At 38.6% G+C, this 12,072-nt stretch overlaps 1 protein-coding gene across 1 annotated transcript; it reads left to right on the forward strand.

Annotated features, from left to right (window-relative positions):
• Positions 1-6,351: 6,351 nt before the first annotated feature.
• LOC148011125 (pentatricopeptide repeat-containing protein At5g27110-like) lies at positions 6,352-10,610 on the forward strand. Its single transcript, XM_087670733.1, has one exon. The coding sequence runs from the start codon at positions 6,532-6,534 to the stop codon at positions 9,652-9,654; it is 3,123 nt and encodes a 1,040-aa protein (XP_087526859.1). The 5' UTR covers positions 6,352-6,531; the 3' UTR covers positions 9,655-10,610.
• The last annotated feature ends 1,462 nt before the right edge of the window (positions 10,611-12,072 follow it).

Consider the following 12,072-nt stretch of genomic DNA (forward strand, 5'->3'; position numbering starts at 1 on the left):
CCTAGTTACTACCCTAAAATTGTTAGGAGATAAACTCTCACTAATTGGCAAAGTTTCAACCAAACTTATCCCACTGGGCATTTCCTTGAGTGTGGTTTTACCCCTTTGCAAGATTTGCTTAGGGCCCTCTCCTTTAGTTTCTCGTTATTTGCACAATGGTTCACAAGCCCAGGTTTTTGACTACCTTGCTAGAGAGAACTAACCCTACTTCAACAGGTAGTAGCTAAGTGACCAAACTTTCCGCATATATCGCATTTGACATGAGGACAATTATGAGGAAAATGCTGCCCACCACACCACTTACAACTGAATCGTGATGGGCCCAAATCATCGGGCTTTGTAGTACTTACTCATCAGATTTTGTTGGCACTTTAAAAAATTAGCACCTATGGTGATCTAGCGCTATTGCTCAGTGATCATATATGTATAATGTTTCATCATATCTTTTACTTCCTCTACAATGTTTGATGCAGAGGATTCATAACTAGTGGCTTCAAGAGCTACGTCCCACTAGGTTGCAGAGGATTCATAACTAGTGGCTTCAAGAGCTACGTCCCACTAGGTTGCACAACTTGCAAAGGGGGTGCTACTTGTACTGACTCTTGGTTTACAAAAGGAGCTCTTTGGCTAGCTATTGGCTTAATGACATTTGGAGGAGCTGGCAACAAAGGCACATCATGCTTCCTCTACCATTCAAGTTGGTCACAGGGGTACTGATCGCACATTGATCTCCACTAACCAATCCCAAATTGTTTCTAGGACTAAGGCTCGAATTTAGATTTGCCCTTGATGTGTAGGCCGCTTGTGAGAGGGACTCTACTTCCTCTGCTTGGGTTATAGTAGTATCTATATCCACCGTTAGAGGGACACTACTCAACTGCACTCAGATATTAAAGTCTAGTCCATGCAAGAAATGTTGCAGTTGGGCAACAAGTGGAATAGGGATAGGGGCTTGCAATTTGTGAAAGACCTCTTTCATCTTCTTGGCATATGCTCGGGCGTTTTCATGGGCTCTTGACATTCACATTTAGCACAAGTAGATAGTATTGTCCCCCCCTTTCAGGGGCAATTCCCCTTCAAAAGGCTGCATAAAATAAATAGATTGTGGTTATGGTACCAGCTTCTAAGTTGTGATACCACATTGCAACCCTCCCTTTTAGGGTCATGTTAAAGAACATCATTAGATGTCCCTCGTCCTAAATTCGGCAATTAAACATGAGTTTCTAGAACTCACTTATGTGAAGCTCCGTATCCTCCTCCACTAACCCATTAAAGATAGGTAGAGGGAAACCTAAAGCTGGCAAATTCGACATTCTTGCAAATTGCCATAGGTTGTGCCATAACAGTAACTGAATTTGCTATAGAAGTTTGTAATGGTGTGACTACAACCCACTTGAAGTGGGTTGGCTTATTGGGAGAAGGGGAGCACTAGAGCTTCCTCCTCCTCCTCATGGACTATTTGTGGCACTAGGGTCACTAAGACTTCTCCCTCGTAGGGGTATCGTGCTGCTACGTTGAGGGGAATACCTCTTAAGGATTTCAACCCACCATCTAGCCCTTTCAACTCTTTCTTGTTTTTGGATCTCAGCTTGACTATGTTTATAAAAAAATAATGGATCTATCTCGATGCTCTTTGGCATAAACTAACTGACTAGTCCCTAATTTGCCAAGGTTCAAGAACCGCTACTTATTGGCTCTCGACAAACGCACTAGTATTTTACCAAAATTTGCTATGATGCTATGAAAATAATATATTTTTTATTTTATTTATTATGGATTTTATCAGGATTTAGAAATCACATTGTGATTGAGTGGTTCTCTTGCTCTTAAGGATATGTTGTTGTCTTGTTTTCTTCTATACAAAAGTTAGGATATGTAGATTGTCGTTGTAGTCCATATTCTTACATTGCTAAAAGATTACATGATTGTTGTTGTAGAAATCACTTTGACTAGCATGAGTATTTGTTTGTTATAGTGTTTACTACCGATTGATTTTGTGATCTTACATTACTAAAAGGTTACATGAATTATCTTTGTTTGATAGACTAAGTTTTTGAATTGTGATTATTCACTATTGAGAGAACTGTCCTTATGATAGTCTAGGAATCTTGGTACTTTAGTATGTATGTGTCTTAAGTATATAGCTATCAAACTATGATTATTTGTCTATTCATATCTTGGCAAAACACCCATTTAAAGAGTTTATTGTAAGGAATTTTCTATTCCCATAGTGTTACAACCATTTCTATTCTAGCAAAATCTAACAAATTTTCAATACTTTATCACCAAGGTCATTAGAAATGCGTTGAGATTATAGTCCATCTATAAAGGTAATATCACCATGATTTGACAGATTCTATCCTTAGATTTACTTATGAAGCTAGCTCTATTATGACTTTTGATTGAAAAGAGGAGACTATAAAACATTGACAACTATCCAAAGTTCAATTTAGCTTAAAAATTTACATCTCGATTGGTTACTCTTCATTAATAGATTTATAATTCATTTCATATTAGTTTATTGAAACTTTTCAAAGGTATAGAATTAGTAACTCTAGTTAAAAATTAGTCTCTATTATTAGAAGAAGATATGGTTGGCCACAATTGCAGTTTTCTTTCTTTTATTTTACCAAAACTCACTATGAAAATAATATTATTTTTATTTTATTTATGATGGATATTGTCTATTTACCACATTATCTGTGACTTGTTTCATGAGCACATTTGTGTAACATTGGTCGCATTATGCTTGGCAGATAGATGGAAGGATATTGATATGCTTTGTATTGTGATGAGAAAATTATTAGATGAAGTTATGTGGAATAAATATTTTGAGTGCATTTTGATGCATATGAATTAATTATGCTTGAATGCTTCATATTGTGGAATTATTGTATTTTTGTGCACCTCTTAGTACAAGAAAATTGTAGGCGCTCATGCACAATTTATTTATTTGTACACATTATTTTGCAAGGCTTAAAGAGCTTGATTATTGTTATTTTGTAAACCATAGTTTAGGTGTATTTTATAGGGGTTAGAAATATTGGAGCAAAAGCATGATGTTCGTGGAAAAAAAGTAAAGGCCAAAAAGGAAATACTTTTCAATATCATTTTTTAGTACAAAAGCTTAATATAAATCATAAATACATTCATGGGAGAGGTGCTCACCTATGCATAGGGGGAGATTATACCTAAACTTGGGTTGTGAAAGCTTTGTGAATTTATATTCTCTCTTGCAATTTGTTCTTCTCCTATTTTCTTTCAATTTTTGTCTATTGTATGATGAAGACTAGTAGCATTGAGTTCTCTTGGTGAGGCTAGCTAACCCACTTGTTCTCAAGGTTTCGCATTTCTATACTACAAACAATATTATAAAAGCCTAGTTGTAGATTCTTCCAAGGGTGGAATGGGGTGGTCACATAGGGAGACACATGACTCTAGCCTAGCACTATCAATTTGGTGTAATCATCTTCCACTTTAGGGGGGATCCTCATTCATATTCATCAATCTTAAGTTATCAAGGATTCTAGTGGACAAAGGGATTTAGTTTTGGTGTGATCAATGGGACCCTAGTTGACTTGATTGGTATACTTTAAAAAGTTGGTCTATAAGTTTGGGCTTTCAAACTCCAAGAGAGATTGAGTGGTCTTGGCCTTGAGCATGGTTAAAACAAATTGGCCCTTCTCCCTTAGGCATGCTACAAAATCTAGTTTGAAGTAGTATCATCTTAATGAAATTCCTCTCTAGAAAGTTAGGATGAATAAAAAAGAAGCTGATTACTAGAGGCTTATGGACCCAAATTGGTCATTTGAGGCCATGTAGAAGACTATGAAGAAAGTGTGGGCTAGCACACCTTTTCCAAAGATTAGCTTGCTTTGTTGGAGTATTCTAATGAAGAAGATTCCACCAAGGACATCACCCAACATTTTGATCAGTAAAAGGATATGGCAAGTTCACAATAGCTAACAACCCACTCAATGAGGGTTGTGCCTTATAATTTTTGCAATGTAGTCATTATTGTATTAAGTAAGTAATATGTATATTGTAGTCTACTCAACACACAATATTGGTAGGCTTCAAAAGGACAAATTTACTAGAATTTTCTTTCCCTACATAAGTTAGCAACTTAAGGCACCAAAAAGTAAGATTCCCAAATCCATGAGTAGGGTTCACAATGACCCAAGATAGGTCCTTAAAAACTTTCATGTTCCTATCTTCCCAAATGGCTAAGAGGATCACATCTCTAATAATGCTTCAATTGGGAACAAAGAAGGGTTTATTCTACCTTTGACACCAAGCAAGGCTTGTTTCCAAGTAATATCATCATGAATACTTGAGTTACTTATCCAATTTTGAGTCTTTTTTCACATCAACTTTATGCATTTACATTCCCAAAATAGACAATAAACAAATTCATCCTTAACATAGCAAAGCATGCACACCAGAGGGATAAGGGCCCATTTGCACAAAGTGATGAAAATTTTTATTTACTATAATCAAGTTTCATAAAAGGTCTTGATTTCAATATTTAGACAAAATGTTATTTTACCAAAGTAAAGGGAGTTATCTTTATCAAAGTTGTTGTGGCATTGAAATGAAAAGGCTCAGGGGATCTTTCCCCATCATAGATACCCAAGTTTACCTAATATTGGATACTTGCAATCTATGACTCTATAAGTGTCATGCTTTTAAGGCACCTTCCCAAAACAGCTAATAGTAAAGAAGCATTGGAGTAGGGATATCTTAAGAACAACATAGCTAGGGATGAAAGTGGCATATGGCTAGAAGTGATGGTAGTTGTAATCTTAAGGTTAGGATCATGTGTAGGAATAATTATACTTTTTGTCTCGTTCAAATGTGTAAACTAAAAGACGATAGGAGTACTTTTGTTCCTTAGATGTTGGGGCATTTAAAAATGCAAAAAACGAAGTCAAATTGGTTATGTATGCCAAGTTCTAATTTTCTTGAAGTGTTAACACTTAGGCCATGAAGAAAAATTTCTTTAAAAAACCTCCACAAAAGTCGCGTGTTTTCAAGCCAAGGGGAATGCTCACTTTGGCTATGGCTTTATTTGCCACATTCTATCTCTGTTAGGGCTCTATTGGTCATTGAGCCCTCTATGAATGTGTATTGCATAAATCAATGTGAATGCCATACATAAGTGTGGTGGAGAGTTCGCACAATTCCCTTTGAAAGTGTAAAATGATGGGGCCATGCTCTCCTCTATATGACAAAAGTGCACGTCACCCTATATATATGCTTCAAAGTACTATCTCACTAACTTGGTTTTGCGTTGACAATTGACTCTTTGTGATCTTGCATGTTGCGTCCCATCTCTTTTGTTGCTCGGAACTGATGAGTTCTTGTATTTCCAATGTTTCTTTAATGATATTGTTGTGAATGGTATTTGCTAAATGAGGTATATAACTCAACAATAGTATATTGCTAGACTTGCACGGTTAGCCATTTGTAGGTAGTGTTGCAAATATGAACAAGTTAAATGCAAGGAAAAGGGAAATGTGTGGAAAATGTACTTGAGCTTTCTTGAATTAATGAATACCTACAATTCGATTGTTTCTTTCTCAATGTGTGAATGAAGATGCTATGAACAATTGAGCATATTAGATCATTAGAACAAATCAATGCCAAAAAGAATAGCTATGTATGAAAGTGTATTGTGTAAAGCTACATGAGTGCCATATAATTTGGGGAGTAATAACTCTTGATAGATATATCAAAAACTTGTATGAATAGTAATTACTATTGATACTAGTAATAACAACTAGCATTAATTACACATTACAAGTAAACAACCTACATTACGTACAATTAGTAGGAAAAACTAACATCAAGTATAATAAATTATATTGATGCTTCTTAAGTACTAGTATGAATAGCACAACTATTGATACTACTAGTATCAACGAGCATCAATCGCAATTTGTAGCAACATTTGGTATTACAGATAACAATAATTGATGCTTAGTAACACCAATCACAATTGGTAGCAACAACTGGCATTAACTACAATGGTTATTGATGCTTAGATACTAATAGCAACAAACTATTGATACTAGTAACAATAGCTAATTACAACTAATAGCAACAATTAAGACTTACAATATTAATTCTTGATGCTTATTACTAGCTACAATGAGTAGCATTAATCATTGATGCTTACTATAATTCCGAAAGCCTTGAGAATAGTGATCATCCTTTTGTCATGGCTCCTGATACTAATAACAACAACCATTGATACTAGTAACAACAACTAATGTTAACTGCGATTAGTAGGGAATGCTTTGTTATTGATACTTGATAACTATTGAGTTTAGCAATAGCAACATTAAGTATTAAGGATAATAAGAATGCTATATTATCGATGTCGATGATGCTCCTGCAGTGTGGGACGAGCTGCCTTCGACCCAGCAATCACAGAAATGGCTGCTCGCAGGCCCTTCTTCTCCGACTCCACGGGGTGCCCTGTTCCTGTCGGATCAGAGCGTCCGAGTGAGCTGCACGGAGACCCCCATGCCAATGCCCGAGAGCTTGATCGGCCTCCTTCAGAAATGCAGGCGCAGCAGGGATCCGCACGAAGCCAACCAGCTCTACTCCTACATGCGACATCATCGCCTCGATTCACACCCCGTCCTCGGAAATCACCTCGTCCCGGTGCTCGTCGAATGCGGGAGCCTGTCCCATGCGCAGCACGTCTTCGACCGCCTGCCGTACCGGACCGAGATCTCGTGGACTTCCCTCATGACTGGATACATCGACGGCGGGCAGCCTCAGCATGCCTTCCATCTTTATGCCAAGATGCAGATGGAAGATTGCATTCAACCAAGCTGCTTCACATTTGTGACGCTACTCAATGCTTGCACTCGGCTCAAGGATGAGGAGAAGGGCCGTGAACTGCATGCTGACATAGCTGCAAGAGGGTTGGAAAGAGAACTCTATGTCTGCAGCACACTTGTTGACATGTATGCGAAATGTGGCTTCCTTGCAGAAGCATGCACAGTGTTTGATGGGTTGCCCGCTCGGAATCTGGTCTCGTGGAATATACTCATTGCAGGATATGCAGAGCACGGGCTTGTTGAGGAAGTCAGAGCTTGTGTTTCTCGAATGCAGCTAGATGCCATATCTCCTGACTCTTTTACATTTGTTTACAGCTTGAAAGCTTGTGGCAAATTAGGGGCTGTTGATACAGGGCAGGAAATACATTCTGAAATAATGAAAGCAGGATTAGAAAAAGAGCCTTTTCTGGGCAACATACTGGTGGATATGTATGCCAAATGTGGGTTATTGGCAGAAGCATGGCAAGTATTGAATGGGCTGCCAGCTCGGAATGCAGTTGCCTGGACTGCAATGGTTGCAGGATATAACGATCATGGACTTATGGAGGAAGCACAAAGATGCTTCCAACAGATGCAGCTACATGGCATATCTCCTGATTCGATCACTTTTGTGTGCTGCTTGAAAGCTTGTGCTGCCTCAGGAGCTTTAGAAGTAGGCCAAGAAGTACATGCTGATACAATCAGAAGAGGATTGGAAAGCGAGCTTTATGTTGGCACCTCACTTGTGGACATGTACATCATGTGTGGTTGTCTTGCAGAAGCACAACAGATGTTTGATAGGCTGACAACACGAAGCATTGTCTCATGGGATGCATTGATAGCAGGTTACGCTGAACATGGGCTTTATGAGGAAGTCTTAAACTGCTTACAACGAATGCAACTGGAAAATGTGTCTCCAGATGCCGTCACATTTGTCTGCAGCTTGAAAGCATGCAGAGTCATAGAAAAGGGCCAACAGCTACATGCTGAGATAATCAAAAGGGGTCTGGAGAGAGAGCTTCGTGTGGGAAGCACCTTGGTTGACATGTATTCAAAGTGCAGTTCACTGGCAGATGCACACAAAGTGTTGGACCTCTTGCCTGTTCGAAATTCAGTTGCCTGGAATGCACTAATTTCAGGATATGCAGAACAAAGGCTTGGTGAAAAAGTAGAAGCTTGTTATCAGCAATTGCGGTCAGAAGGTGTGGCCATGGATATTGTCACATTTGTTTGTTGCTTGAAAGCTTGTAATGTCATAGAGACAGGCAGGGAGATACATGCTGAGGTTCTTAAAAGAGGGGTTGAAGGACAGCTTTATCTTGGGAGTGCCCTGGTGAATATGTATGCCAAATGCAATTCACTTGCAGAAGCGCAGCAAGTGTTCAAACAATTGCCATCACGGGATGCAGTCTTGTGGGCTACACTGATCACAGGATGTACTGAATATGGGGTTTGTGCTGAAGCAGGGGTATGTCTTGAGCACATGCAACAGGATGGCATATCCCCAGATTCAGTCATGTATGTGTGCAGTTTGAAAGCTTGTGGAAGCACAAGAACTTTAGAAGTATGCAGAGAAGTGCATAGTGATCTAACAATACATGGCCTGGAAGCAGAGCTTCTTGTTGCCAACACATTAGTGGACACATACATCAAATGTGGTTCGTTGACTGAAGCACGCAAATTGTTTGACAAACAGCAAGTTCAAGACACTGTCGCATGGAATGCACTGTTTGCAGGATATGCAGAATATGGACTTGATGAGGAATTGTTGAACTGTTTCAAGCAGATGCAGCTGCAGAACATTTCTGCAGATGCCATCACATTTACTCTCTGCTTGAAAGCTTGTGGAAATGTAGGGGCTCTAAAAACAGGCCGAGGAATTCATGCTGCAATCAGGGATTCAGGAGCAGAAGGAAATCTCTCTCTAGGCAACATCTTAATAGACATGTATGGCAAATGTGGCTCAGCTAAAGAAGGATGGGAAGTTTTTGACAAAATGCATGTTCGTGATGTTATAACTTGGACTGCAATGATAAAGGCTTATGGTGAGAACCATGAGGGTGACATGGCAGTAAAATGTTTTGAGGACATGCTAGAACAGGGAGTGAAGCCAGATTCCATCACATTTGCTAGTCTTCTTTCTGCTTGCAGCCATGCCAGCCTGATTTCCAAGGGCCAGAAGTATTTCATGATGATGAAAGAAGAATATGAAATTGAACCGACATTAGATCACTATGCTTGCATAATTGATCTTCTTGCCAGATCAGGTTATATTCTCGATGCAGAAAGGTTCCTTGTGGGCATGCAGTCTCCTCCGTCAAGCATAATCTTGATGGCTGTACTTAGTGCTTGTAAGAGTTATGGGGAAGTTCAACTGGGACAAAGATGCTTTCAGCAGCTTGTTGAAATGAATGAAGAAGATGCTTCTGCATACATGTTGATGGCAGAGATGTATGCAACTGCGGGCAGATGGAGTGATGCAAGCAAAATAGAGGACATGAGGAATCATGCAAGGGCAAAGAAAAAGCCAGGTAGTGCACTTATTGAGGCAGGTGAAAGGTTGTCTGAGTTTGTTGTGTGCTCCGATCAATCTGAGTATATCAGAGATCTATTGGACGTTTTGCATCTATATATGAAAGATGATGGGTATGTTCCCAATCTAGATTTTAAAGCAAAACATACACTTGTTGGAAACAATGCAGCGGCACCTGAGTTTGTAGATAATTCTTCATATTTTACTGGTGATACTGGCATTTCAAACTTTTACTGTAACTTTAATAACACATTTAGATCTCTCTCAAGGTTAATAGATGGTGGGTAAGTAGTTTAAGCTGAACTTTACTTATCATACAAAATGCTCCTTGAGTTCGTGCACATGTTTGGTGAAAACCAATCACACATTATAGAATGAATGGCAACGCTGGAACACCATGGCATGGCAATGTTTTCTGTTGCCTGGTAAAAGGTATTAGACAAATCCCCGTCAAGATATTGGGTGTAATTGCTACTCAGTGGTGGCCAGTGACTCATTCAAAGTAGGGAAGAGCTGGTGAGTTACTGAACAGAACTTCTAACGGAGAATTGTGTACCTCAAGACAGCACAACACCACTAAAGCCTTGGCAAGGCTAAGTGACAAGGGAAAGCAGTGTGAAGCTGCAATGGAGCTTTGACAGACTGGGTTAGAACATTGGAGAATGGATATGGTCGAGCACCAAGATGGCCTACCTTTATATGCCCAGATGGATTGGAAGGCTTGTCCTGCTTCTTGTTGAAGCATGATTAAGATTGCCTTGTTAGTATCCCCTCTCTGTCTGAAAAGCTGTAGAACCAGGGTTGAAGGAAAGGTGGGTGGAAATGAAGCACGAGAACTCAGGGAATATGAAAGGCATGCTCACGTATTCAAGCAAAGGTAAGGAGGGTGGTAGAACATCTGCTGCTGAGAGAAAAAAAAAGATGTACAAGAGGGTGCCTCTATAATATGGAACAACAACCAAAAGTTGGGAAAAATCCCAGAAGTGCTAGAGAATAGCCATGTATTCAAATACAAGGTGCCATTGAAGAAAAGATCCCCATACCCAAGTAAAGGCTGACATTTACAATCCAAACTTGAGGCAGACTCACATGATGTTCAGATATTCTAGGAGGCCCTAGCCTTACAGGGCAAGGTCATAAAGCCAAAAAATTAAGCCTGCTTATTGAGTTTTGAAAATACCTCACCTGCCATATACATAAATACATCAATAACAAATTTTATACAAATAACAAGTGATAAGAAGAAGGGCTAGTATAATCCATGATGAAAAATTGGACTATTCAAACATAAACATAATAGTCTATTTCAACATGGAGTTTGTACACAATCCAATCAATCATATGGTTGGAAGAATGTTCCAACTAAATTTATAACTCAAATGATGAATAATTTGATAATTTTGACTAGTAGGAGTGGTTTAACCAAGCCAATGCAAATGAGGCCATTACATTTTGAACATTGTGAGTAGCCTAGATTTGCAAAAATTAATTTTAGACTGGCATAAATTCCAAAAGGTTCTAATTCATTCATCAAATTATTGACATACTTTTAATCATTTTTATGCATGAAAAAGGAATAATTAGCATTTTCCCAAGCCAAAATGTGCAGTGTTAGGTGAAATCAAACCATGCAAATCACAAATGCATATGTGCACACATACACAAGCACATGTGCACATGTGCTATCACACATATACATGCACATACATACATGCATACACATGTAGGCATGCGCATGTACATGCACGCACACGCACGCATGCACGTGTGCGCGCGCGCGCGCGCGCACACACACACACACACACACACACACACACACACACACACACGGATCTTGATGAATGATAGAATGCCATGGTGGTTTAGTTAATGAAGGTGGAGATAAGTGGGTGGGGACATAAAGTCCAAAAGGTTCTAATTCTTTCATCAAATTACCGACATGTTGTCACACATATACATGTACATACACGCATGCATGCAAACATGTAGGCACACACACACACGCACACACACACATGTGGGTCTTGATGGCTTCTTCCTTGAATAGCGTAATGACATAATTTCTTCCTTGAAGAGCATAATGACAAAATCTTTGCATGAAGGAGGGGGTCTTAATGTCTTTATTTTCAACCAATTGATATATCAAAGGATCATCTTTCACTTATGATTTAGTGAAGTCTATATTATTATTAGTCACCTTGCTCGAAAGTTGGGATAATTTCAGAAGTGCATATTAGTAAATGGTGAGTAAGGAGAGACAAATATGAGGCACAACTGCAACAAACAGAATAGAGACAAATATTAGGCTCAATTGCAACTAATAAAATAGTGATAATATTACTAATATAGTAACAAAAGTACTTTTTAAAAAAATTACAAAGAGAAAAGTGATTTTCTAGATACAAAAGTGCTTTTGTAGTGCCTTTAGGCAAGCAAGCAGAAACAATATTAGATTACTCAAGATAAGCTAGTGAACAGAGAATAGATCAAAAGAATAGAAATTATTCTATTTGAGAATCAAGATAATGAAATACTCAAATGTATTGATGATAATGAAGAAAAGTACAAATGAACTAAAGCATTGCCTACTTAGACTACACAATGAGTTAACTCACTATAACTACACATTGTAGCTCAAACAGACTAATGAGTTGAATGGCTATTATAAACCTCCCCATATACTCTCTATGAGCTCTTCTCTTGTTT

Source organism: Lygodium microphyllum, chromosome 28 (genome assembly GCF_053477565.2).
Source record: "Lygodium microphyllum isolate KBCC chromosome 28, Lygodium_microphyllum_v1.1.10, whole genome shotgun sequence".
In the NCBI taxonomy this organism is placed as follows: domain Eukaryota; kingdom Viridiplantae; phylum Streptophyta; class Polypodiopsida; order Schizaeales; family Lygodiaceae; genus Lygodium; species Lygodium microphyllum.